At 38.0% G+C, this 26,688-nt stretch overlaps 1 protein-coding gene and 1 long non-coding RNA gene across 6 annotated transcripts in view; one reads left to right on the plus strand and one right to left on the minus strand.

Moving 5' to 3' along the window:
- LOC138854184 (uncharacterized) overlaps nt 1–1,644 on the plus strand; it is a 161,870-nt gene extending 160,226 nt beyond the window's left edge. Inside the window, exon 2 of the long non-coding RNA XR_011393404.1 lies at nt 1,431–1,644. This is a non-coding gene — a long non-coding RNA (uncharacterized lncRNA). The remainder of the gene's footprint in view (nt 1–1,430) is intronic.
- Nucleotides 1–26,483, minus strand: part of LOC128694648 (uncharacterized) — a 78,134-nt gene extending 51,651 nt beyond the window's left edge. Inside the window, exons 1-7 of one of the 5 annotated variants that reach the window (XM_053784822.2) lie at nt 26,359–26,483; nt 25,299–25,707; nt 16,905–17,157; nt 10,537–10,906; nt 8,782–8,991; nt 5,233–5,928; nt 4,757–4,851 (exon numbers count right to left, since the gene is read on the minus strand). In XM_053784822.2, the coding sequence (XP_053640797.2) occupies nt 4,757–4,851; nt 5,233–5,928; nt 8,782–8,991; nt 10,537–10,906; nt 16,905–17,101 (1,568 nt within the window). In that variant the 5' untranslated portion in view covers nt 17,102–17,157; nt 25,299–25,707; nt 26,359–26,483. Of the gene's footprint in view, nt 1–4,756; nt 4,852–5,232; nt 5,929–8,781; nt 8,992–10,536; nt 10,907–16,904; nt 17,158–20,622; nt 25,267–25,298; nt 26,246–26,358 lie in introns of those variants that run through there. The other 4 variants (XM_070095836.1, XM_053784819.2, XM_070095834.1 and 1 more) reach the window with 4 other exon arrangements.
- Between the last annotated feature and the right edge of the window lie 205 nt (nt 26,484–26,688).

The raw sequence follows: 26,688 nt of genomic DNA on the forward strand, positions 1-26,688 counted from the left end.
TAGGGGAGTTTCGGTGGGGGGAAATAAATGGGATTAAATCTGGAGTATCTGAGAGAGTTAGAGCAAAGGAAGGGGTAGCAGTAATGTTGAATGATCAGTTATGGAAGGAGAAAATAGAATATGAATGTGTAAATGCAAGAATTATGTGGATTAAAGTAAAGGTTGGATGCGAGAAGTGGGTCATAATAAGCGTGTATGCACCTGGAGAAGAGAGGAATGCAGAGGAGAGAGAGAGATTTTGGGAGATGTTAAGTGAATGTATAGGAGCCTTTGAACCAAGTGAGAGAGAAATTGTGGTAGGGGACCTGAATGCTAAAGTAGGAGAAACTTTTAGAGAGGGTGTGGTAGGTAAGTTTGGGGTGCCAGGTGTAAATGATAATGGGAGCCCTTTGATTGAACTTTGTATAGAAAGGGGTTTAGTTATAGGTAATACATATTTTAAGAAAAAGAGGATAAATAAGTATACAAGATATGATGTAGGGCGAAATGACAGTAGTTTGTTGGATTATGTATTGGTAGATAAAAGACTGTTGAGTAGACTTCAGGATGTACATGTTTATAGAGGGGCCACAGATACATCAGATCACTTTCTAGTTGTAGCTACACTGAGAGTAAAAGGTAGATGGGATACAAGGAGAATAGAAGCATCAGGGAAGAGAGAGGTGAAGGTTTATAAACTAAAAGAGGAGGCCGTTAGGGAAAGATATAAACAGCTATTGGAGGATAGATGGGCTAATGAGAGCATAGGCAATGGGGTCGAAGAGGTATGGGGTAGGTTTAAAAATGTAGTGTTAGAGTGTTCAGCAGAAGTTTGTGGTTACAGGAAAGTGGGTGCGGGAGGGAAGAGGAGCGATTGGTGGAATGATGTAAAGAGAGTAGTAAGGGAGAAAAAGTTAGCATATGAGAAGTTTTTACAAAGTAGAAGTGATGCAAGGAGGGAAGAGTATATGGAGAAAAAGAGAGAGGTTAAGAGAGTGGTGAAGCAATGTAAAAAGAGAGCAAATGAGAGAGTGGGTGAGATGTTATCAACAAATTTTGTTGAAAATAAGAAAAAGTTTTGGAGTGAGATTAACAAGTTAAGGAAGCCTAGAGAACAAATGGATTTGTCAGTTAAAAATAGGAGAGGAGAGTTATTAAATGGAGAGTTAGAGGTATTGGGAAGATGGAGGGAATATTTTGAGGAATTGTTAAATGTTGATGAAGATAGGGAAGCTGTGATTTCGTGTATAGGGCAAGGAGGAATAACATCTTGTAGGAGTGAGGAAGAGCCAGTTGTGAGTGTGGGGGAAGTTCGTGAGGCAGTAGGTAAAATGAAAGGGGGTAAGGCAGCCGGGATTGATGGGATAAAGATAGAAATGTTAAAAGCAAGTGGGGATATAGTTTTGGAGTGGTTGGTGCAATTATTTAATAAATGTATGGAAGAGGGTAAGGTACCTAGGGATTGGCAGAGAGCATGCATAGTTCCTTTGTATAAAGGCAAAGGGGACAAAAGAGAGTGCAAAAATTATAGGGGGATAAGTCTGTTGAGTATATCTGGTAAAGTGTATGGTAAAGTTATTATTGAAAGAATTAAAAGTAAGACTGAGAATAGGATAGCAGATGAACAAGGAGGCTTTAGGAAAGGTAGGGGGTGTGTGGACCAGGTGTTTACAGTGAAACATATAAGTGAACAGTATTTAGATAAGGCTAAAGAGGTCTTTGTGGCATTTATGGATTTGAAAAAGGTGTATGACAGGGTGGATAGGGGGGCAATGTGGCAGAGGTTGCAGGTGTATGGTGTAGGAGGTAGGTTACTGAAAGCAGTGAAGAGTTTTTACGAGGATAGTGAGGCTCAAGTTAGAGTACATAGGAAAGAGGGAAATTATTTCCCAGTAAAAGTAGGCCTTAGACAGGGATGTGTGATGTCGCCGTGGTTGTTTAATATATTTATAGATGGGGTTGTAAGAGAAGTAAATGCGAGGGTCTTGACAAGAGGCGTGGAGTTAAAAGATAAAGAATCACACATAAAGTGGGAGTTGTCACAGTTGCTCTTTGCTGATGACACTGTGCTCTTGGGAGATTCTGAAGAGAAGCTGCAGAGATTGGTGGATGAATTTGGTAGGGTGTGCAAAAGAAGAAAATTAAAAGTGAATACAGGAAAGAGTAAGGTTATGAGGATAACAAAAATATTAGGTGATGAAAGATTGGATATCAGATTGGAGGGAGAGAGTATGGAGGAAGTGAATGTATTCAGATATTTGGGAGTGGACGTGTCAGCGGATGGGTCTATGAAGGATGAGGTGAATCATAGAACTGATGAGGGGAAAAGGGTGAGTGGTGCACTTAGGAGTCTGTGGAGACAAAGAACTTTGTCCTTGGAGGCAAAGAGGGGAATGTATGAGAGTATAGTTTTACCAACACTCTTATATGGGTGTGAAGCATGGGTGATGAATGTTGCAGCGAGGAGAAGGCTGGAGGCAGTGGAGATGTCATGTCTGAGGGCAATGTGTGGTGTGAATATAATGCAGAGAATTCGTAGTTTGGAAGTTAGGAGGAGGTGCGGGATTACCAAAACTGTTGTCCAGAGGGCTGAGGAAGGGTTGTTGAGGTGGTTCGGACATGTAGAGAGAATGGAGCGAAACAGAATGACTTCAAGAGTGTATCAGTCTGTAGTGGAAGGAAGGCGGGGTAGGGGTCGGCCTAGGAAAGGTTGGTGGGAGGGGGTAAAGGAGGTTTTGTGTGCGAGGGGCTTGGACTTCCAGCAGGCGTGCGTGAGCGTGTTTGATAGGAGTGAATGGAGACGAATGGTTTTTAATACTTGTGCTGTTGGAGTGTGAGCAAAGTAACATTTATGAAGGGGTTCAGGGAAACCGGCAGGCCGGACTTGAGTCCTGGAGATGGGAAGTACAGTGCCTGCACTCTGAAGGAGGGGTGTTAATGTTGCAGTTTAAAAACTGTAGTGTAAAGCAACCTTCTGGCAAGACAGTGATGGAGTGAATGATGGTGAAAGTTTTTCTTTTTCGGGCCACCCTGCCTTGGTGGGAATCGGCCAGTGTGATAATAAAAATAATAAAATATGTATATATATATATTTTTTTTTTTTCAACAAGTCGGGGTAATTTCTTTTTAAGGGACAACAGTTTGGCCTTAAATACTTTAGACTGGCTGCAGTGGCTGAGTACCAATAAAGACCAACATTCATAGAGTCCAAGTGCAATGTTATTATCAAAAACTTGAATATTTTGTCAAGTAAAATAACTGCTAATTCTTTCTCCTTCAAAAATATAATACATCATGTTGTAGAGCATTTATAATCTCAGTGTCAGCAGCAAACATTATTTGGTAAATAATGTGGGTAAAAGCAAGTTTTAAATTTCCGTGTTATAAAAACAAGGTACGAGGACTGATTTTTATGCAGAATTAACATTGACAACTCTGGGCACAAATCTACTGTAACTACCCTGACATACTCATGTTAGATGCATGTGGTAACAGAAGCTGAAAAACTGAGCACTATAAATATACTTTACTTAACCAAAATACCTAAGTTGTATAACAACAGTCAGTGAACCAATAACTAAACATCTTTTTATACATACCAAAGGATGCTCAGTTTACCTAGAGATTCAGATGGCTATAAGACTATCACAACACAAAACCTTAACAAGGACACAAACTTTCTTCACCAAAGCCAGGGCAAATTCTCTCAAGAACATCAGAGTAAAAAAAAAAAAAAAAAAAAAAAAAAAAAAAAAAAAAATTTTTTTACTTCATGGCCACCAACCCTAGATCTGCATAAATTTATGGACAGCCAAACACTGGCAAACCTATTGCAGTACACCACTACACCCTATTACAGTATCTCTGGCATCCGTAGTGTGCCTCCAAAACTAGCTCGTCATCTGGCAAGACACCTTTTTAAACTCTTATACTATCAGTTCATTGCACCTAAAACATTCAGATAGCCTCACTTATCTCATCTAGGCAACACTACCATCAAAAACAAGAAATGCAGTAGCCTGGGTATCACTTTCTACTTCACCCAAATCTCCACTGAAAAAGTAATCACCTTTCCCTGGAACCCCACCTTCAAGGACTTTGATAGTTCCCTTTCCCTACGGACTTTAAGTTCATTGAACTTTTGAGTTCCTTCTATTGTCTTTGAACTCATTCTCAGTCCTAACTCTTTACCCCAACATCATTAAAAACCATGACAAATTATCAAGACTCATGTTTTTATGTATAAAAATAAATAAATAAATAAATGTATGAAAATTAGTAAATCACAACACAATATTAAAACAAAACTAATTATGAAATTACAAAAAAAAATTATTTTAAAATCCAGATAAGCAGTTTCAACACCGAAGAACATGGTATCTCGACAATTTTCTTTTGAAAGGTGAAATGCCTTTAGGTCTAGAGTAGAGGAACTGATAATGCCTATCAATTTTGAAAATCAAGGATAAAAAAAGACTAACTGCACTTCAATCCAGGCAATTTAACTGTTCTGTTAATATACCTATTTAACTATCCTTTATAATCTATTTTATATGAGGTGAATTATGCAACCATCTGTCTCCCTATGCTCATGTATATTGTCAACTTGTGAATATCAAAGTTAACAAAGTATACAAACACATTAATCTCTTTTACTACTCAAAACAATTAATTTAGGCAAGGCCCAACCCTCCACTTCCTCTGACATCCTTTCTTTCATTTATATGTGTAGTGTTCCTAACCACAGGAGTACTGGACTAATAACAAAACTACTAACCGAAAACCAGCAGATACTTTGCCATAGCATGGAAAGCACACTTGGCGTGCATCACATGCCTCCTTATTAGAATGGGCAAGCGAGGTCTCCAGTAGCTGTAACAAAAAACATTAAGTTTATTTCAATATTGGCAAAAATTAATACTATTACTTAATTAGATCATTTATTGTTTTACTAACACTCATACGTATTATCAAGCTACTGTAATTATAAACAATAACCACTTTGAAATATATTTTTTTTAAAAAATAAACAATATGAAAAACAACCATGGGGGAGGGGGGATTTAAAGCTCATTCAATTCCCCCCATGGTTGTTTTACATCTTGTATCGCTTGTTTGCGATTTCTGCATGAAACAACACAAAGCAAGTTTCTTGACCATATTCCCATCATGGGTAAAACATTAAGCCAAATCTTTATTGTATAAACAGCTAACCTAGAATTTTACAATGTGCAAAAAGCTGAGTCTTCTAACCTTCAGAGCCATTGAGACTGTAATACTCTCAAATCCAGATAATGGACTGGTAAGCATGTACCACCAATCTTCAGGTTTTCCAGTGAAACTTATTCCACAAATGTTACAGATGCCAGTGTGAGTCAACTCTTCAGCTGTTGCTGTAGTTTCATTCTGGCTATTCTTTCCTTTTTCTGGTGTTTTGGCTTCACCTTTTATGGGTGATAGTGTTTCTACTTGCCTCTGATTGTCATTACGGTTTGTAGCTAAGTGATGATGAGATCTTTTAGGCAACAAGACATTCTTTTTTTTACGTGGTGTGTCAAAAGTTTCATTCAAGTTTTCTTCTATTAATTCTTTGTTTTTGTCAACTCTCGCCACTGCCTCATCATCCGATCCTTGTGAACTCATTGCATCCATGTCTATGAAATAGTTGCCATGCTCATCCTGCGATACATTTAATCCCCCATCTTCGTCTTCAGCTTCTGTTTCAACTCCATTGTCATCCATGTATCCTTCTGGTTCATTTACAGACAAGGCCTTTTGCTCACTGTTACTGTCGTCATGCATTATCCTATTAGGATCACACTCATTACTATTTCTATTATTCTGAGGTACAGATTCCACCTTGCTGGTACGATCTTCTAATCTTTTGGTCATACAATCACTGGTTAAAATCTTGTAACACTCAGCCAATGCAGGGGGTAGAAGTTTGGCCTGCAACAGATTAATGATAAGACAACAACTTAAATTTTGAAAGGGAAAAACTGCAACAGCATTTAGAAAAGAGTAGGAGTGCTCGGTTTAATAAAAAATGATTCCAATATTTACCAAATACACAATTTACAGAAACCTTATTACATGTGTGATTCCATATTACAGAATGTATTATAAACAATGTCTTAAAGCAAAAGGAAGAAATTTTGAAGTTAAGCTGTTTAAATGTCCATGAATGTAAAATATATGTTAAGAGAAGTGAGCATTGATGTTATAAATGAAAGGAAACTGTATGTCCTAGCACAATGAAACAAAGGTTAAATGGGTGGGAGAGTTGTAAAGGGAAGGAGTAAATGGGATTTACTCAGGTGTATCTCCCTTAATCCCTTTAATATACAGTGGACCCCCGGTTAACGATATTTTTTCACTCCAGAAGTATGTTCAGGTGCCAGTACTGACCGAATTTGTTCCCATAAGAAATATTGTGAAGTAGATTAGTCCATTTCAGACCCCCAAACATACACGTACAAATGCACTTACATAAATACAGTTACATAATTGGTCGCATTCGGAGGTAATCGTTATGCGGGGGTCCACTGTATTTACCAGATCACTTATTCACCAATAATTATTTAATTTTTTAAAAGGAGAAAACACTTGTCATTCACAAGGGTTATATTTTGATAAGAATGAGGAAATGGCTGCAAAAGGATCTGGACAAACTGCAGGGTTGGTTAGATAAGTGGTTGATTGAATTCAACCCCCAGCAATGCAAGGTTATGAAGATTGAGAAGAAACCAGAAGACTGAACACAGAGTATAGCCTAGGGGGACAGAGGCTGCAGACCTCATTCAAAAAGAACCTGGGAGTCAGCATAGTGCCTACCATATCGCCAGAGTCTCACATCAACAGAATAACCTCTACAGCTAAATGTTTACTTGGTACATCTAAGAGTGGCTTTCAGAATTCTTAACAAAGTCATTCCACATACAACATATGTCTGGCCCATCTTCGAGTATGTAGCATGAGTATGGAACCCACGCCTGAGGTAGAATGTTAAAAAGCAGGAGAAAATGCAGTAATATGAAAAGAGACTAGTTTTAGAGGTAAAGGGTATGAGCTACAAGGAAAGGCTAAAGGAACCGAATCTAATGCCCCTGGAGAATAGAAAAACCAGGGAAGATGTGATAACAACATACAAAATAATCAGAGGAATTGATAAGGCAGACAGGGTCAGGCCGTTTGAGAAGTGGGAAACAAGTACTCAGGATCACAGCTGAAAGTCAGAGACACAGATGAATCACAGGGATGTTGGGAAGTATTTCTTCACTCTCAGAGTGGTCAGGAAGTGGAATAACCTTGATGGAGGTGATGAAGGCAGATTCCATATACGTATAGTTTTAAGAATAGGAAAGAGTGAGTCTGGCAAGTGGCAAGTTAAGAAGTGGGGCCAAGAGCTAAGACTCAACGCCTACAACCACATACAGGTAAGTGCATGTGAGCGAGTACATTGATTGCGCAAATGATGGTGAATGTGTATTTTTGGGGAAATGTCACTCTGTGGGAGATATCCGTTAAGGGGAAAAAAATTACTCTCCAAGTGTGTGTGTGTGCTGCATCTACCTGGCTGAGATTTGCAGGTTTTGTGTTTCAGCTTTTAGGCATGCTTTATAACTTTTAGTCAGCTGACATTATCTAATTCTGTCATATTTACTTTTGACACCATGCATGGATTAAGCAACTACTGTGCCATGAACGTGAGTACATGCATATGTGTGAAGAGGAAAATCTGGAATGCGTAAAAAATGTAAATTTTCAATTCATATTTTCTAAATGTGTGAAACTGTGGTGACAGAGGAAGATTCAAGAAAACAGAAGAACCTCTATTTATGGAGGTACAGTAGACCCTCGGTTTTCATAATTAATCCGTTCCAGAAGGTTGGCCAAAATCCGAAATGACCGAAAACCAAAGTAATATTTCCCATAAGAAATAATGTAAATCCAATTAATCCGTTTCAGACACCCAAAAATATAAATAAAAAATAGATTTTATAGAGAATAACTACAGTTTTACATACAGAAAACAATGAAAAACAAATATAAATGGCTAATTTTAATGATAAATGAACATTACATATCTTTATTGAAGACTCTTGTTGGCGAGTAGTATTTATTTGTAGTCCCAGACGGACTACATCCCAGCGTATACCTACCAGTTACATACACTGCGGCCTACAGCCATATTATTACCATCAACATACCATGTTCACCGAGTTTAATCATTTCTAACAACTACCTTTAGATGCCATCATAGACAAAGGGAGAAGTTATGAATAATTCATGCAGATAATTGTAAACAAAAGCGGTTAAGGGCGGTTACTGGGCCAACGCAGATTCATAAAGTTTTCTCTAATGCTGGACCAGAGAAAACGTAATGTTTACCCTCCACCGCATATAAACATTGCATGTTTATGTGCTATGTAACGTGTTTCTTACATAATTTTGAAGAAAATATCATAGATGAATTAATGAAAATGTCTATATTAACCTAAACTAAGACAGTTAATGTGCCTAAGAGTGAATCACGAATGTACGAGCAGCCCAGGTGCATACGTCTAGTACCAATGATTTCCGAGGGGATGTACAAAACCCGGGGGGATATTTCGCCAAAAATAGTGCTCGAAATCCGAATTGTACGATTTCTGCACCGGCTGAAAAACAGGGGTCCACTGTACATGACATTTCATTCACACAATGAGGTTTCTCTAGTAAATCTAGGTTCTAAAGGTTCTTGTTTTCCTAGGTCTTTTTATTAGTATTTTCTAACTCAAGAAACACATATCACAAACGTACAATTTCTGCAGCATGTTCTTCAGTTGTAGCTCTGTGAATTGGATTGCGAGAAGTTGCTGCAACTGGGACAGTACCTGAAGACGACCCCTCAACCGACGTGCCCTTCATGAGCTTGTTTTTGTAATTCCGCCGAATAATAACAAAACAGGGATTGCACACAAAACGAATCCCTTTCATCTTTGGTTCAATATGTCGAGCAAGACCCAATTGCTGTAAAGGCATAAAGATTTATGAGTAAAAACACTGCAAAAATCAATACTTTGGTTTTTTTTTTTCAACAAGTTGGCCATCTCCCACTGAGGCAGGGTGAACCAAAAAGAAAGAAAATCCCCAAAAAGAAAATACTTTCATCATCATTCAACACTTTCACCTCATTCACACATAATCACTGTTTTTGCAGAGGTGCCCAAAACACAACAGTTTAGAAGCATATATGTATAAAGATACACAACATATCCCTCCAAACTGCCAATATTCCAAACCCCTCCTTTCAAGTGCAGGCATTGTACTTCCCATTTCCAGGACTCAAGTCCGGCTATATAAAAATAACCGGTTTCCCTTAATCCTTTCACTAAATATTACCCTGCTCACACTCCAACAGCTCGTCAGGTCCCGAAAACCATTCACCTCCATTCACTCCTATCCAACACGCTCCTGCACGCTTGCTGAAAGTCCAAGCCCCTCGCCCACAAAACCTCCTTTACCTCCTCCCTCCAACCTTTTCAAGGATGACCCCTACCTCGCCTTCCTTCCACTACAGATTTATACGCTCTCCATGTCATTCTACTTTGATCCATTCTTTCTACATGATCAAACCACCTCAACAACCCCTCTTCAGCCCTCTGACTAATATTTTTATTAACTCCACACTTTCTTCTAATTCTTAAAATTCCAAGTGAAAAAAAAGGAGCTGTTATGAAGAGTCTTTCTAGCTAAGTGATGAATATTTTTATTGGAAAATAATTACTTCACTATAATTTACATATTACATTCAGTTTTTAATTACTTAAAGTACTATCTCTATAGCGGGATCCCCAAACAATTATATATTGAATGGGTTCTGGACACTTTATGACATGTCAGTGAATTCATCAATTTAAAGCTAAAGCCATACAATTTTTTGTAAACTACTTTTCAACTCCTCAATCAGTGTTCAAGAAACCATCCATAATCTCAATCCTTCTTGTTATTGTCTTACTAGACAGTTGTGAATGTTTTACTGATGACAAGATTTCCTTTTACTAGCAAAACCTTCAAAATAATTTCATGCCTCTTAACCACTTAGACATATTTAAAACCTTTTTTTTTTCTTTAAAGACTGCAGTAGAATTCTTACATTTTACCGGGCACTGTACAAACTGACTGTTAAGATGCTAGTTTTAATTTTAAATCATTTATTTCCCTAATTTCGAAAATATTTGGATAATTAACGAAGTATGAAAATAACAAGCAAGGAAAAATATTATTACATTCATTAGAGTGATAAACCCACAGGGGAATGGGGAAATGAACGGCACTCAGGTTCAATTCAAGAAAGCGGAAGTCAGGTCAACTTCCTTGGACCAAGAGCCCCTTACTGGCATCAAGGAAGCCCCCCCATAAGGGGATCTTGATTCAAGGAAGGGAAGGTCAAGTCAACTTCCTTGGATCAACAGCCCCTCACTGTCATCAAGAAAGCTGCCATGAGAGCACAAGGTACATGTATGGTAGGCTGCAGAACAATAAAACAATCAACGCGTTTCCCAGCACACTTACCTCCATCACCTGCGCAATATCAAACTCGTCATTGACTCTCTTTTTGAGGGGAAAACGCTGGTAGCCTCGGTCACCACTTTCAAAATTGTTATCACACATAACACAATGTGTGCTGTGGTGAGCATTGCTTGCACGCCTTTGCTCCAGCTGCTTCGTCTTTGAAAGTTTTGTACTCTTGCTCTTCACTGATTTTGGCCAAGTTTCTGACTGTTGCACAGTCCAAATATTTTGTCTCTTTCTTGTTTCCAAGTCTTTCTGTTTCTTATGTGTTTGTCTTAGTTGCTTTTTTCTTTGCTGAGCTCTATGTTGCTTTTTAATTTGCTTTATTTTGGCCTCCTCTTCTTTTAGTGTCTTCTCATTCTCAAGGTGCCTAAGAAGTCAAGTGTACATTTACTTAATTATACTACTCTATCTAGTAATAATTTGCATGTTTACTATTTTTAATTTGGTTGTAATTTAGACACTAGCTTTCTTAGAAAATACAATACATACTGCAATTAATACCCTATGATCAAGGAAAAGAAAAGGAAAAAAATTCTTAGCTGAATTAATAAAAAAATTAATCTCAAAATACAGACTAGGTATTTTTTTTATGACACTGGCCATCTCCCACACAGGCAGGGTGACCTGAAAATGAAACACTTTTACCATCATTCACCCCTCCTCCGTCTTGTCAGAGGTGTGCTGATACTACAGTTCAGATTACCCTCTAAATTGCAAATATCCCCACCCCTCCTTCAGAGTGTAAGCACTTTACTTTTCATCTCCAATTCTCAAGTCCAGCTAACAAGTTTTCCTGAATTTGTTTACAAATTCAGGAAACTGTGTTACTGTGTTCACACTGCAACTGCTCATCAAGTCCCAAAAACCATTTGCCTCTATTCACTCCTGTCTAACAAACTCACACACACCTGCTGGGTGTCCAAGCCCCTTGCATACAAAACCTCCTTTACCCCCTCCCTCTAAACTTTCCTAGGATGACCTTCCCTCTACTACAGATTTAAACACCATTGAAGTCATCCTATTTTGCGACAAAACTTCCCTACCTTTATCTAAATATTGTTCACTTATATACTGCAATGTAAACACTTGGTCTACACATCCCCTACCTTCCTTAAAACCTTGTTCATCTGCAATCCTGCTCTCCCTCTTACCCTTAAGCATACACTTTAGGTGGTATACTTTATAGGCCTTTTTTTTTTTTAACGAGTCGTCCGTCTCCCACCGAGGCAGGGTGACCCAAAAAGAAAGAAAATCCCCAAAAAGAAAATACTTTCATCATCCTTCAGCACTTTCACCTCATTCACACATAATCACTTTTTGCAGAGGTGCTCAGAATACAACAGTTTAGAAGTATATACGTATAAAGATACACAACATATCCCTCCAAACTGCCAATATCCCAAAACCCCTCCTTAAAGTGCAGGCATTGTACTTCCCATTTCCAGGACTCAAGTCCGGCTATATAAAATAACCTGTTTCCCTGAATCCCTTCACTAAATATTACCCTGCTCACACTCCAACAGCTCATCAGGTCCCAAATACCATTCATCTCCATTCACTCCTATCTAACACGCTCATGCACGCTTGCTGGAAGTCCAAGCCCCTGACCCACACAACCTCCTTTACCCCCTCCCTCCAATCCTTTCGAGGACGACCCCTACCCCGCCTTCCTTCCCCTACAGATTTATAAGCTCTCCATGTCATTCTACTTTGATCCATTCTCTCTAAATGACCAAACCACCCCAACAACCCCTCTTCAGCCCTCTGACTAATATTTTTATTAACTCCACACCTTCTAATTTCCACACTCCGAATTTTCTGCATAATATTTACACCACACATCGCTGCTGCATTTACCACCCAAGCTTCACACCCATATAAGAGTGTTGGTACTACTATACTTTCATACATTCCCTTCTTTGCCTCCATAGATAACGTTCTTTGTCTCCGCATATACCTCAACGCACCACTCACCTTTTTTCCCTCATCAATTCTATGATTAACCTCATCCTTCATAAATCCATCCGCCGACACGTCAACTCCCAAGTATCTGAAAACATTCACTTCTTCCATACTCCTCCTCCCCAATTTGATATCCAGTTTTTCTTTATCTAAATCATTTGACACCCTCATCACCTTACTCTTTTCTATGTTCACTTTCAACTTTCTACCTTTACACACATTCCCAAACTCATCCACTAACCTTTGCAATTTTTCTTTAGAATCTCCCATAAGCACAGTATCATCAGCAAAAAGTAACTGTGTCAATTCCCATTTTGAATTTGATTCCCCATAATTTAATCCCACCCCTCTCCCAAACACCCTAGCATTTACTTCCTTTACAACCCCATCTATAAATATATTAAACAACCATGGTGACATTACACATCCCTGTCTAAGACCTACTTTTACCGGGAAGTAGTGTCCCTCTCTTCTACACACCCTAACCTGAGCCTCACTATCCTCATAAAAACTCTTTACAGCATTTAATAACTTACCACCTATTCCATATACTTGCAACATCTGCCACATTGCTCCTCTATCCACTCTATCATATACCTTTTCTAAATCCATAAATGCAATAAAAACTTCCCTATCTTTATCTAAATACTGTTCACATTTATTAAACAAAAATACCAACCACTCCAACACTATATCCCCCCCTGCTTTTAAAATTTCTGTCATGATCCCATCAGTTCCAGCTGCTTTACCCCCTTTCATTCTATGTAATGCCTCACGCTCCTCCCCCACACTTACATCCTGCTCTTCTTTACTCCTAAAAGATGGTATACCTCCCTGGCCAGTTCATGAAATTACCGCCTCCCATTCTTCATCGACATTTCAAAGTTCCTCAAAGTATTCTCGCCATCTACCCAATACCTCCATCTCCCCATCTACTAACTCTCCTTCTCCGTTTTTAACTGACAAATCCATTTGTTCCCTAGGTTTTCTTAACTTGTTTAACTCACTCCAAATTTTTTTCTTATTTTCATTAAAATTTCTTGACAGTGCCTCTCCCACTCTATAATTTGCTCTCCTTTTGCACTCTCTCACCACTCTCTTCACCTTTCTTTTACTCTCCATATACTCTACTCTTCTTATAACACTTCTGCTTTGTAAAAACCTCTCATAAGCTACCTTTTTCTCTTTTATCACACCCTTTACTTCATCATTCTACCAATCACTCCTCTTTCCTCCTGCACCCACCCTCCTATAACCACAAACTTCTGCCCCACATTCTAATACTCCATTTTTAAAACTATTCCAACCCTCTTCAACCCCCCCCCCCACTACTCATACTTGCACCAGCCCACCTTTCTGCCAATAGTTGCTTATATCTCATTCGAACTTCCTCCTCCCTTAGTTTATATACCTTCACCTCCCTCTTACTTGTTGTTGCCATTTTCCTTTTGTCCCATCTACCTCTTACTCTAACTGCAGCTACAACTAAATAATGATCCGATATATCAGTTGCCCCTCTATAAACGTGTACATCCTGAAGCCTACCCAACAACCTTGTATCCACCAATACATAATCTAACAAACTACTTTCATTACATGCTATATCATACCTTGTATATTTATTTATCCTCTTTTTTATAAAATATGTATTACTTATTACCAAACCTCTTTCTACACATAGCTCAATTAAAGGTTCCCCATTTTCATTTACCCCTGGCACCCCAAATTTACCTACTACTCCCTCCACAACATTTTTACCCTCTTTAGCATTGAAATCCCCAACCACAAGTACTCTCACACTTGGTTCAAAACTCCCCATGCATCCACTCAACAATTCCCAAAATCTCTCTCTCTCCTCGACACTTCTCTCTTCTCCAGGTGCATATATGCTTACTATAACCCACTTTTCACATCCAACCTTTATTTTACTCCACATAATCATTGAATTAAAACATTTATACTCCCTCTTTTCCTGCATAGCTTATCCTTCAACATTATTGCTACTCCTTCTTTAGCTCTAACTCTATTTGAAACCCCTGACCTAATCCCATTTATTCCTCTCCACTGAAGCTCTCCCACCCCCTTCAGCTTTGTTTCACTTAAAGCCAGAACATCCAGCTTCTTCTCATTCATAACATCCACAATCATCTCTTTCTTATCATTCACATAACATCCATGCACATTCAGACATCCCACTTTGAAAATTTTCTTATTATTCTTTTTAGTAATTATTACAGGAAAAGGGGTTACTAGCCCATTGTTCCCGGCATTTTAGTTGACTTTTACAACACGCATGGCTTACGGAGGAAAGATTCTTATTCCACTTCCCCATGAATATAAAAGGAAAAGTAATAAGAAACAAGAACTATTATGATAAAATCAAAGAAAACTCAGATGAGTGTGTATAGATAAACGTGTACATGTATGTGTAGTGTGATCTAAGTGTAAGTAGAAGTAGCAAGACATACCTGTAATCTTGCATATTTATGAGAGACAAAAGACACCAGCAATCCCACCATCATGTAAAACAATTACAGGCTTTCATTTTACACTCACTTGGCAGGACGGTAATACCTCTCTGGGTGGTTGCTGTCTACCAACCTACTATTCCTTATACAGTGGACCCCCGGTTTACGATATTATTTCATTCCAGAAGTATGTTCAGGTGCCATTACTGAACAAATTTGTTCCCATAAGGAATATTGTGAATTAGATTAGTCCATTTCAGACCCCCAAACATACACGTACAAATGCACTTACATAAATACACTTACATAATTGGTCGCATTGGGAGCTGATCGTAAACCGGGGTCCACTGTATAATTCTTACACTTTCTTTTGTCCCCTTTTCTTTATACAAGGAATTATGCATGGTCCCTGCCAATTCCTAGATACCTTTCCCCCTTCCCTTTCACACATTTATTGAACAAAAGCACCAATCATTCAAAAACTATATCACCCTCTGCTTTTAACATATGTCTTTATCCCATTAATCCCAGCTGTACTACAATTTTATTTTACCCACTGCCTTATACACCTTCCCCACACTCACATCTGGCTCTCCTTACTCCTAAAAGATGTTATACCTCCCTGGACAATGCATGAAATCACTGCCTCTCTCTCTTCATCAACATTTAACAGCTCCTCAATATACTATTCCTTTCATCTCTCCAATACCTCCATCTCCCAATCTAATAACTTCCCTCTTTTGCTTTTACCTGTTAAATCCATTTATTCCCTAGGCTTGCTCAACTTATTAATATCACTCCAAAACTTTTTCTTATTCTCAGCAAAATTTTTTAACAGAACCTCACCCATTCCCATTTGCTCTTCTTTTACGCTCCCTCATCACTCTACCTCTCTTTTACTCTCCATATACTCCACCTTCCTCTGGAATGGTAATTTTTTCTCTCTTATCACTCTCTTTACCTCACCATTCCATCAATCATTCCTCTTCCCTCCCACACTCACCCTCCTATATCCACAAACTTCTGCTGTACACTTAACTCTGCTCCATACCTCTTCAACTTTCTCCTCATTACTTATACTCTCAATAGCTCATCTACTCCCAACAGTTGCTCATATCTTACCCTACCTACCTCCCCCTTTAATTTATAAACTTTCACTTTTCTTTTACTCACTAATGCCATACTCTTTGTACCTCTCTATTTCTAACTCTCACCGTAGCTGCAATTTAAAAAATGCATTCAAATATATAGAAGGAAAAATGCTGGTAAAAATACCATACTGTGTAGTTTATAAGGTAAATCTAAATTATAGTAGTTATTAAATATCTGCATCTTAAAAAAGTAAAGTTATAAAACATGAAACAAAATGGATTCATGAACTGAGAAATATGAATTATAAAGAATGACTTAAGATATTAAAATACAGAAGATAATAGATACATACTAAACAAAAATTTATAAAAATATGGAAAAGAATATAGTACTGTACAAGTATTTCTTGGAGCTAGCAATGTAAAAGTAACGTACAGCAATGGAATTGGAATGATATGTAAAGCCCAATGTGTGCAAAATGTTTTCACTAATAAAGATTTTCTCTCCTTCTAAGTGCCAAGAAAGCCAAATCAATATAAAATGATACTGGAAAATATTTCTTCACAGTACAGTATAACAGTCTGAATAAAATCTGAAATTATGTACCCAAACAGAAGATTTGTACAAAAAACTTAAAACACGAGGGACTTTACAAACTGTTGTTAATACAACATAATTAAAAATAGGTATTGATACAAAATATATCAGGGCTCCAAATACCAGGAATAAACTATGAACCTTACACATTAGCATACTTATTACAGTACAGAATATTGTAATTTCCATTACAGTACAGTACAGTATTAATACATCAATAAAATTTTTATGATTTATATGTTGTACCTGCTGTACTCGCCAACAATTATTTCATCACAGTCCCAACAGATATAGCTATCATTCTTCGCACTTTCTGGGATGCGTGTGAGCTGCAGGGCATGTAGAGCAGTGATCACTTCAACATTAAACTCGCCTGAGCCAAGTTTCTTGTACAAGGGTTTGCCCTCTACAGCTTCACCACAAACTACACATTCATCCGCCATTGTGTTTGCCTTCTAGAGTGGTGTTATTTTTTTTAGAGATGACACTTCTCTTGCATCTGTAAGAATATATTTATTTAGAAACATACTTAGCAATGACACACATGAACTACCTTATTCAGAAAATATATACACAAACATGAATTTTACAAAACACTGTACACAGAAAAACACTATGCATATGTAATTTTATTTAGGTACAGGTACACCTAATTACAATTATCATACATAGTTTAAAATGACTGATAAAAAAAAGTATGATAATAAATGTGGATTGATGGACTGCTGAAGTCTAACTCAAGCAAGCTGAAAGAATGTCCCCCAAGAAAGTAAGGAAATGCTGAATGAATGGATGATATTGGTAAAGTGTATACAGATTGAATTTGTAGATATAAGGAGAAGACTATAAGAAAATGAGAAGATACTATACATAGATAAAATATGGTATGAATGTTTGATGCATAAGTAGTCTCCTTGGAAAATTAATGACACACATTACAGTATGTATATAAGAACATAAAATAGGTGGAATAATAGTTTATGAAGCAGCCAAGACATTGCCATGGATAATTTGCTGGAATGATGGAAGTGTATAATAACAGTATTTTGTGATTCTATTTAGCATGAAGGATAACCTGAAACAATGTACAATCTACAGTGTAAAAAATCTTTCGTAAACATGTAATACTTCTTTTTCTTTCAACAAACTGGCTGTATCCCACTGAAGCAGGGTGGCCCAAAAAGAAAAACAAAAGTGTAGTTTTTTAAATTTAGTAATGTATGCAGAAGGGGTTACTAGCTCCTTGCTCCTGGCATTTTAGTTGCCTCTTATGACATGCATGGCTTACAGAGGAAGAATTCTGTTCCACTTCCCCATGGAGAAAGTAACAATTATTTAAACCAAAAATGTATCAGCATTATCTTCCTCCCATTTTCATTTTGGCACTTTTTCACCTTGTCTTTTTTTATAATTTTGATTTATTGAATAACTTTTCATCTTATTCCTCATCCCTGAAACAGAAAATTATCCTCACTCTACTAATGAGTGGAGCTGTAATTAACACTGTGTACATCAATATTTTCTTTGTAAAATATATATAAAAATGCAATGCTCAACAATTAAATTGATGTTGTGTAGACATATATAAATATATCTTGCAAAATAAATATCTTAACCCTTTTATTATGTAAGGTCTATGTTTTTAAAATTACAGTGGTAGTACCTTGAGTTTCGAACAGCTCCCAACTTGAACAATTATGTAAGTGTATTTTTGTAAGTGCTTTTGTAAAAAATGCTCTCAAAGTTGTTGCTGGCTACAACCCCAACTATGGTGCTAATGTGAGAATTGTGAGAATGATGTACATAGCCTATGTTAGGTAATTAATTCATTATGCTGCTCCCATGTTGATATTAGCTAGAGAAAGTTCTCTCCGACCCTTGGAGTTAATGCAAAATGAAGCTCTCAGAATTATTCTTGGTTGTCCCAAATCTACAAAGGTTCTTAATATGAGGAAGGAGCTTGGTATTTCTAGTATCAGTGATAGGATTGTTGAGATTAACACAGTACTTGGTATTAGAATGTTAAGAAATGAGCCAGACACTGTCACTATGAATCTTACCAAGTGTCTCGAAGTAAATACACACAGATCTAAATGGATTGTGAAAATGTGCAATTGCATTAAGTTTTATAACCTGCATGAACTGTATCACTGTAGACAACAGGAACATTTCACCCCTCCATGGAAGATGTGTTCATTTCATATCATATACCTGCAAGTCCCTCCCATGAAGCTCATTGCTAGTAATCCCTTCCTTAAATCACTTGTTAAAGCAACTGCTCAAGAAGAAATTTCTCTCCTAGCTGGTAGTAATAAGTTATCACAAGTTATATACACTGGTGGATCTAAACAGGAGTCTTCTGGCAGGGCTGCAGCTGCTCGTTGCCACCTCCCTAGTTAAGAACGATAATAAACTTGTTGAACTAGGCATAAGAATTAACAACTGGGCATCTACATTGCAAACTAAATTGTTTGCAATCCTAATGGCACTAAAGCTAACTTATGATACTGAGCTCCGACTCTATCATCGTTACTGATTCTATGTCATCACTGAATGCTCTTAACTCATGCTCATTGGAGAAGCCAAGTATAGATACTCAAAAATCAGGGACAAAGGAATTAATGTACAATTGCCATGGCCCCCATCACACATTGGATTACTCCTTCACGATAAAGTTGATATGTTAAGCCAAGAAGAGTACCCAGAAGGAGAATGTAGAATATAACTTTGGTATATCTGGCCCATGGCCGGGCTCAATGTAGATAAACTCTCGAAACTCTTCAAAGGTAATGGTATGTGTCTAGCATTAGGAATAATATTAGAAGTAAATGAAAATGATTGTTATAGGAATGCAGTTAGAAGCCTGGGTAGATCTATAACCCACTAAGATAACATGAACATAGATAAGTATGTTTATGGAGCAACTTGCAATGTGAACAGACTGACTGATGTTGTAGTGGCCAGGCTTAGGCTTGGTTACAAGTACCTTCTGGCAGTTTGGGAGACACAGATGATGATCAAACTAAATGCAAATTATGTGATCAGGCATATTGTCACTCTCTTGAACACTATGTGCTTAATTGCCCACTTATTGAGGAATGCAGAGATAGACAGTATAATAACCTATGTGACATGTCAAGATATCTTATTAATGAAAATAAGATACCAGATATACTAAGCAAATTTCCTAAATTTGTAACAGGTAAGTGAAATATAGATATGTAGATATAAATCCATATGTACTCCTGTTAACCCTTTGGGGCCTAGTTCCTAGGCCTTTTGTGTATCCATATGCTCTTGCACTACCGTCCACAGGATGGATATGGGGTGCACAATAAACTAGCCACTTCGGGGGCAAAATCTAATCTAAATCTTTTGTAAGTGTATTTTTGGGGGTCTGAAACGGAGTAATCTAATTAACATTATTCCTTATGGGAACAAATTCGTTCGGTATCAGCACTCAAACAGCCTTCTGGAACGAATTAAATTCGTAACTCTAGGTACCACTGTATAATTAACGCTTAAATGAAAAATAAGAGTACAGTGGACCCCCGGATAACGATATTTTTTCATTCCAGAAGTATGTTCAGGTGCCAGTACTGACCGAGTTTGTTCCCATAAGGAATATTGTGAAGTATATTAGTCCATTTCAGACCCCCAAACATACACGTACAAACGCACTTACATAAATACACTTACATAACTAGTCGCATTGGGAGGTGATCGTTAAGCGGGGGTCCACTGTAATTTCTAGAGTTCCAAAAACAATATACGTAACAGAAAATTATCTATAGTATAACCTAAGATAGTTTTAACTGGGTTCTAATTAAAAAAGTATGAAAGAGTCCCTTAACTGAGACATGTTAACTTGTATTAGTTATTAGTCATAAAATTTAGAGGATAGACATATTAATAGCTTAACTATTATTTAATAAGCTAAAAACAACAGTCAATCACAATATACCTGGAGTATACCTGAAGAGGATTTTGGGGGTCAATGCCCCCGTGGCCCGGTCTGTGACCAGGCCTCATGGTGGATCAGGGCCTAATCAACCAGGCTGCTACTGTTGGCTGCTTGCAACCTGACGTACGAACCACAGCCCGGCTGGTCAGGTACTGACTTTAGGTGCCTGTCCAGTGCCTTCCAGAAGACAGCCAGGGGTCTACTGGTAATTCTCCTTATGTATGCTGGGATGCAGCTGAACAGTCTTGGGCCCCTGACACTGTGTTGTCTCTTATCGTGCTAGTGGCACCTGCTTTTCATTGGGGGGGATGTTGCATTGCCTGCCAAGTCTTTTGCTTTCCATAGGGAGTGATTTTTGCATGCAAGTTTGGCACTAATTAATCCCTCTAGGATTTTCCAAGTGTATATAAACATGTATCTCTCCTGCCTGCATTCCAGGAAGTACAGATTGACGAACTTTAAGCGTTCCCAGTAATTGAGGTGTTTTATCACAGTTATGTGCCGTGAAGGTTCTCTGTACATTTTCTAGGTCTGCAATTTTACCTGCCTTTAAAGGTGCTGTTAGTGTGCAGCAATATCCCAGCTTAGATAGAACAAGCAACCTGAAGAGTGTCATCATGGGCTTGACATCCCTGGTTTTGAAGGTTCTCATTATCCATCCTGTCATTTTTCTAGCAGATGTGACTGATACAATGTTGTGGTCTTTGAAGGTGAGATCCTCTGACCTTATCACTCCCAGGTCTTTTATGTTAGTTTTTTGCTCTACTGTGTAGTTTAAATTTGTTTTATACTCCAATACAGTATTAATTTCCTCACGTTTTCCATATCAGAGTAATTGAAATTTCTCATCATTGAACTTCATATTGTTTTCTGCAGCCCATTTAAAGATTTGGTTGATGTCCGCTTGGAGTCTTGCAGTGTCTTCAATGGAGGACACTGTCATGCAAATTCGGGTGTCATCTGCAAAAGAAGACATGGTGCTGTGGCTTACATCCCTATGTCAGATATGAAGATGAGGAACAGGATGGAAACAAGTATTGTGCCTTGTGGAGCAGAGTTTTTCACTGTAGCTGCCTCAGATTTTACTCTGTTTACTACTACTCTGTTCTATTTGTTAGGAAATTATAGATCCATGTACCAACTTTTCCTATTATTCCTCTATCACACATTTTGTGTGCTATTACACCATGGTCACACTTGTCAAAGGCTTTTGCAAAGTCTGTGTATACTACATCTGCATTTTGTCTGTCTTCTAGAGCATCCAGGACCTTGTCATAGTGGTCCAGTAGTTGGAACAGGCAGGAGCGACCTGCTCTAAACCCATGTTGCCCTGGGTTGTGTAACTGTTAGGTATCTAGATGGGTGGCAATCTTGCTTCTTAAAACCCTTCAAAGATTTTTATAATATGGGATGTTTGCACTATCGGTCTGTAGTTCTTTGTTATTACTTTACTGTTGTTTTTAGCAGCTGTGAGACAACCTCTGTGTCCATACTCCCTCTCCATAGGATGTTAAAAACACACGATAGGGGCTTATTGCAGTTCTTGATGAACAAGGAGTTCCATGAGTCTGGGCCTGGGGCAGAGTGTACGGGCATGTCATTTATCGCTTCTTCGAAGTCATTTGGCAACAGGATAATACCAAATAGGTTTGAGTCTACTAAATTCTGTGTCTCACTCACAAAAAATTAATTTAGGTCTTCGGCTCTGTCTGGTTAGCGGCTTGCTAAAAACCGAGTCATATTAGGACTCGAGTAGCTCACTCATTTCTTTGCTGTCATCTGTGTAGGACCCATCTTGTCTAAGTAGGGGCCCAATACCGGATGTCACTCTTGACTTTGATTTAGCATAAGAAAAGAAATATTTTGGGTTTATTTCAATTTCATTTATGGTTTTTAGTTCTTCCCGCATTTCTTGACTCCTGTAAGATTCCTTTAGCTTTAGTTCAATGTTTGCTATTTCTCTTACCAGTGCCTTCCTTCATATTACAGACATATTGACCTCTTTCAGACACTCTGTTATTCTTTGCCTTCACCTGTATAGAGAGTGCCTTTCTCTTTCTAGTTTACATGTTCTCTTCCTTTTCCTTAAAGGAATATGCCTTGAGCATACGTCAAGTGCCACAGAGTTAATTTGTTCCAGAAGTAGGTTTGGATCCATGTTGCTTAGGCTATCTTCCCAGTTTATATCATTTAGGACCTGACTGACTTGGTCCCACCTTATGTTTTTGTTACTGAAGTTGAATTTGGTGAAGGTTGCCTCGTGACTGATCACATTTTGTTGGTCTGGAGCCCTGCGCATACATGTCTGAACCTCTATTATGTTGTATCTGAGTATATTGTCTTTGATATGGTAATATTTCATATCAGATCATCATTGTTAGTGAAGATCAGGTCCAGTGTATTCTCCAATCATGTTGGCTCTAATATTTGCTGGTTTAAAGTGAATTTGGTGCAGAGATTTAAAGGCTAGTGTGTATGTGAATTTTCATCTGAGCTGCCTCCTTGGTTTATCTCTGCTATGGCATTATTTGCTACATTCCTCCATTTTAGGTGCCCTAGATTGAAATCCCCCAGAAGCAAGATGTTTGGGGCAGAAACTGGAAGATTTTCCAGACAGTGGTCTATTTTCAAAGGCTTGTATACAACCACAATGACCAGGTTTTGGTTCTTGAACTTTACTGCCAAGACTTCAACTACATCATTTGAGGCATTTAGTAGTTCCGAGCATATCAGTGACTGTGATGTACAGGCCAGCTCCCACCCTGTTGCATGTTCACTCTGTCACATCTGTATAGGTTATAACCCAGAATCCATATTTCATTGTCAAGGTAATCCTTTATGTGGGTCTCTGTGAAGCAGTCCATGAATGAAAGGTATTTTGTTGTTCGTTGTGGGCTTTAGACCCTGTATGTTTGCAAAGATGAATGTCATCGTATTGGTGGCATGAGGGGGTCTTTTTTTCCCTGGCACTAGTATCTGTTGTTTTGGAGTGGAGGCCATTGACTATGATTCCGCTCCAAAAATTATCAGAGTTGGTGTACGATTTCTGTCATTTCCTGCCAGCTTTTTTCTTTCCTGGTGCTAAAAAAAACTCTCTCTTTGGAGTGGCTGTGGCTACCCAGGTTTTCCCATGGTCTGGATGTTCTGTATCTTCTTGTTCCCTTGAGGTGATGTGCCTGACAATATAAGTTAAAGCATTGTCTTTCCTGAACTTTAGAGTGACACATTTCAGGATGGAAAAGCTTACAGGAAGGAAGCTTGCATTTTCCTGTTGTCATATGGGCATGGCATTTTCTGGGGTGGTCAAAGTTGCACGTCCCATCTGTTTTTCCAGATATTCCATGCCTGCAGGATACGTAATGCATAGAATTTGCATAGGTCTGAGTTCTGTTTGCTTTGACAATGACAATTCTTTTTCAGTAAGCAAAGTATACAACAGTTATAAGAATTGGTGAAAAGTTAGTTACACAGATTTATTGGAATGCAGAGAGAACATTTTGTGAAGTCTTAAAATTAGCTTAAATTTTATAGTACAAAATTTTGTTGTGTGAGATTATCAGAATGTTATGCTACAAATATTATTACATGTTAACATTTTTTTTTACAACATACAGTATCACTATATCATGTCATAGTTAATACTGAAATGGAGAGAAGTTGTGGTTATAACATACCTGGATATATAGTGCTGAGTTTGTATTGGGCGTAATGCTGCTTTGCTCTAAATGAACAGGTTGCTTCTGATGTACTGAATCATGTTAGTTAATCTGTGCATAATTTATACTGAATTTGAGGCATTTCTTAAAATATTTTTGAAGCAGTTCACAGATAGGGATCTTTTAGCATGTTTTAGCAGAGTTCCAGATTTTAGGGCCTCTAATTTGCATGAGTTTCTAAATAGGTTGAGTAGTACATGAGGTATATCAGAAAGAGACTTGTTTCTAATATGGCAGTTAGTAAAGGTTTTAATCCGGGAATAAAATAAATATTGACCCAAAATGAGCCTGTTTACAAATGACATTTTGCTCTAAGAAGAGCCTTATCTAGTTGGGTCACTCTACTCAAGAGTTTTATCAGCTCACTGTACTCAAGACTTTTATCAAGCTTCTCTGCTCAGAGTTTTACCAAGTCAAATTATTTTACTCAGAGGAAAACATCATGTGCAAATAAAGGTTTACTCTGCATATATCTTTACTAAATTAGCACTTAAGAGAGGACACATGACAACTGATTGAAACATCATAATTTGTCATTTGTTCCAATCAGTTTTGTGACTTTTTTTTTTTTACCATATAAGCAAGTAAGTTTATTTAGGTACAGGTACTGACAAGTACAAGTACCATACATAGTTTAACATGTGTAAATTACCTAGGATAACCCCCCAAAAAAATCCGAAAAAGTGACTGATTTACATTGGTAAGTCTAGTCATCCAACACTGGTACATTAAACCTGAGTAAGGCTTAATCATACCTTTGAGAATGAGACCACAAAGAAAATAAATTACATTCGGTTATGGTAATTATATTATTTGGCTTTAGTGTCATCTTAAGCTAAATGTTAATAAATTCTCACAACTGCATGACTATTAATGTGGCAAAAGCACTGTAGCAATTTAGTTCAGAAATTTGTAAGCACAAGCACAAATATATACTTAACTTTGATCCATATCACTTACTTTTCTTTGTAATTTTGCAAGATATGTTGATTTTTACCAAGAGGTTCCTGACTGAGGTTGCTGAGGCATCATCCATGAGGTGAGGCAGCTAGGTAGGCTATCCTTAGCTAGCACAACCATTCCCCTTGCCTATATGCCAAGTGGTAGTGACAACCTGCCACTTTATACACCCTAGTGGATCACTTGCCACCACTGCAGCACTAGCACTAGCAACCTACGCCCGTCCTCGCTGATATAGAGCTTAAGCTTTACATTCGTCCATGTTGGAACTCTCGTGTCCCCCCGACACAAGTGTTGTAGCTATGTCTACCTCGCTTCATAGGTCATGACAGGCGTTCCTAGTCCTGCCACACACACCGAGGGAGGAGCTAGATGTAGTGATGGTGAAGAACACCCAGGTTACATACCCCTGGAAGGAGGGAGATGAGGTTGAAGTGATGGAGAGAGACAGCCACTCCACCCCAGGGTTCCTCTCACAATAAACAAGACAGCCGCCGCCACTGTAGTAAAAACCTGCCACTATGATAGTCAGTTGCCACCCACTGCCACAGATTACCACTGTCCCCCTACAGTTACACTCATATACATCACTCCCACTCCACACTGACAGTATACACTTGTATATAAGCGATATTATGTCCGATATATGAGAATGGTATGATGGGTCACCTGATACGCACTAGGCAACACCAACTCCATCACCAATTATACCTCTTATATATCATATTTTTCATCTTCAGACTGAATCTAACGCAAACTATTAACCTAATATAAATTTCTCCTATTTTATAACTGATAACAACATAGAATATTCCTTTGTTCTTGTCTGTGTGCAATCCAGGTTTAAGAAATTATCATTCTTTGTTAGACTAATCAGACAATGTAGACTTATATACAGAATATGTAAATCATTAAAAGCAACTACATATATAAATACATTATATAAAATACTAAAACGTTTGTGAGGGTCTGAGGTATGGTAAGCAGGCACTGTAAACACTTGTATTTCCATTCACAAAAATATGAATCATTGAAAAATTATCACCCATTATAGATCAACCTGTATAGATCCTCTATACTAAATATCAATAAATGATTGTACGATCGTGTAATGTCGTGGAGAATAAAACTTTTTTTTTTAAATAAGTGCGTAGCCGGACGGTGGCCGTGGACATAATGGCGTGATAACATGATGCCGTCTACTCTCACATCAAAACATTTTTGCAAAACTATCACCTGCTCTTAGATTTCTGCATTGACTGACTGCTAACACAACGTTCAAACATATATTTACATTTTGTTAAATTAAAATGATTATTACTATTGCACGTAGTTTTAATAAAGTTATGTTAGAGCAATAACACGAGCATCGACAGCTTCCACGGCCACC

The sequence above is a fragment of the Cherax quadricarinatus genome, chromosome 51 (assembly GCF_038502225.1).
Source record: "Cherax quadricarinatus isolate ZL_2023a chromosome 51, ASM3850222v1, whole genome shotgun sequence".
Classification (NCBI taxonomy): domain Eukaryota; kingdom Metazoa; phylum Arthropoda; class Malacostraca; order Decapoda; family Parastacidae; genus Cherax; species Cherax quadricarinatus.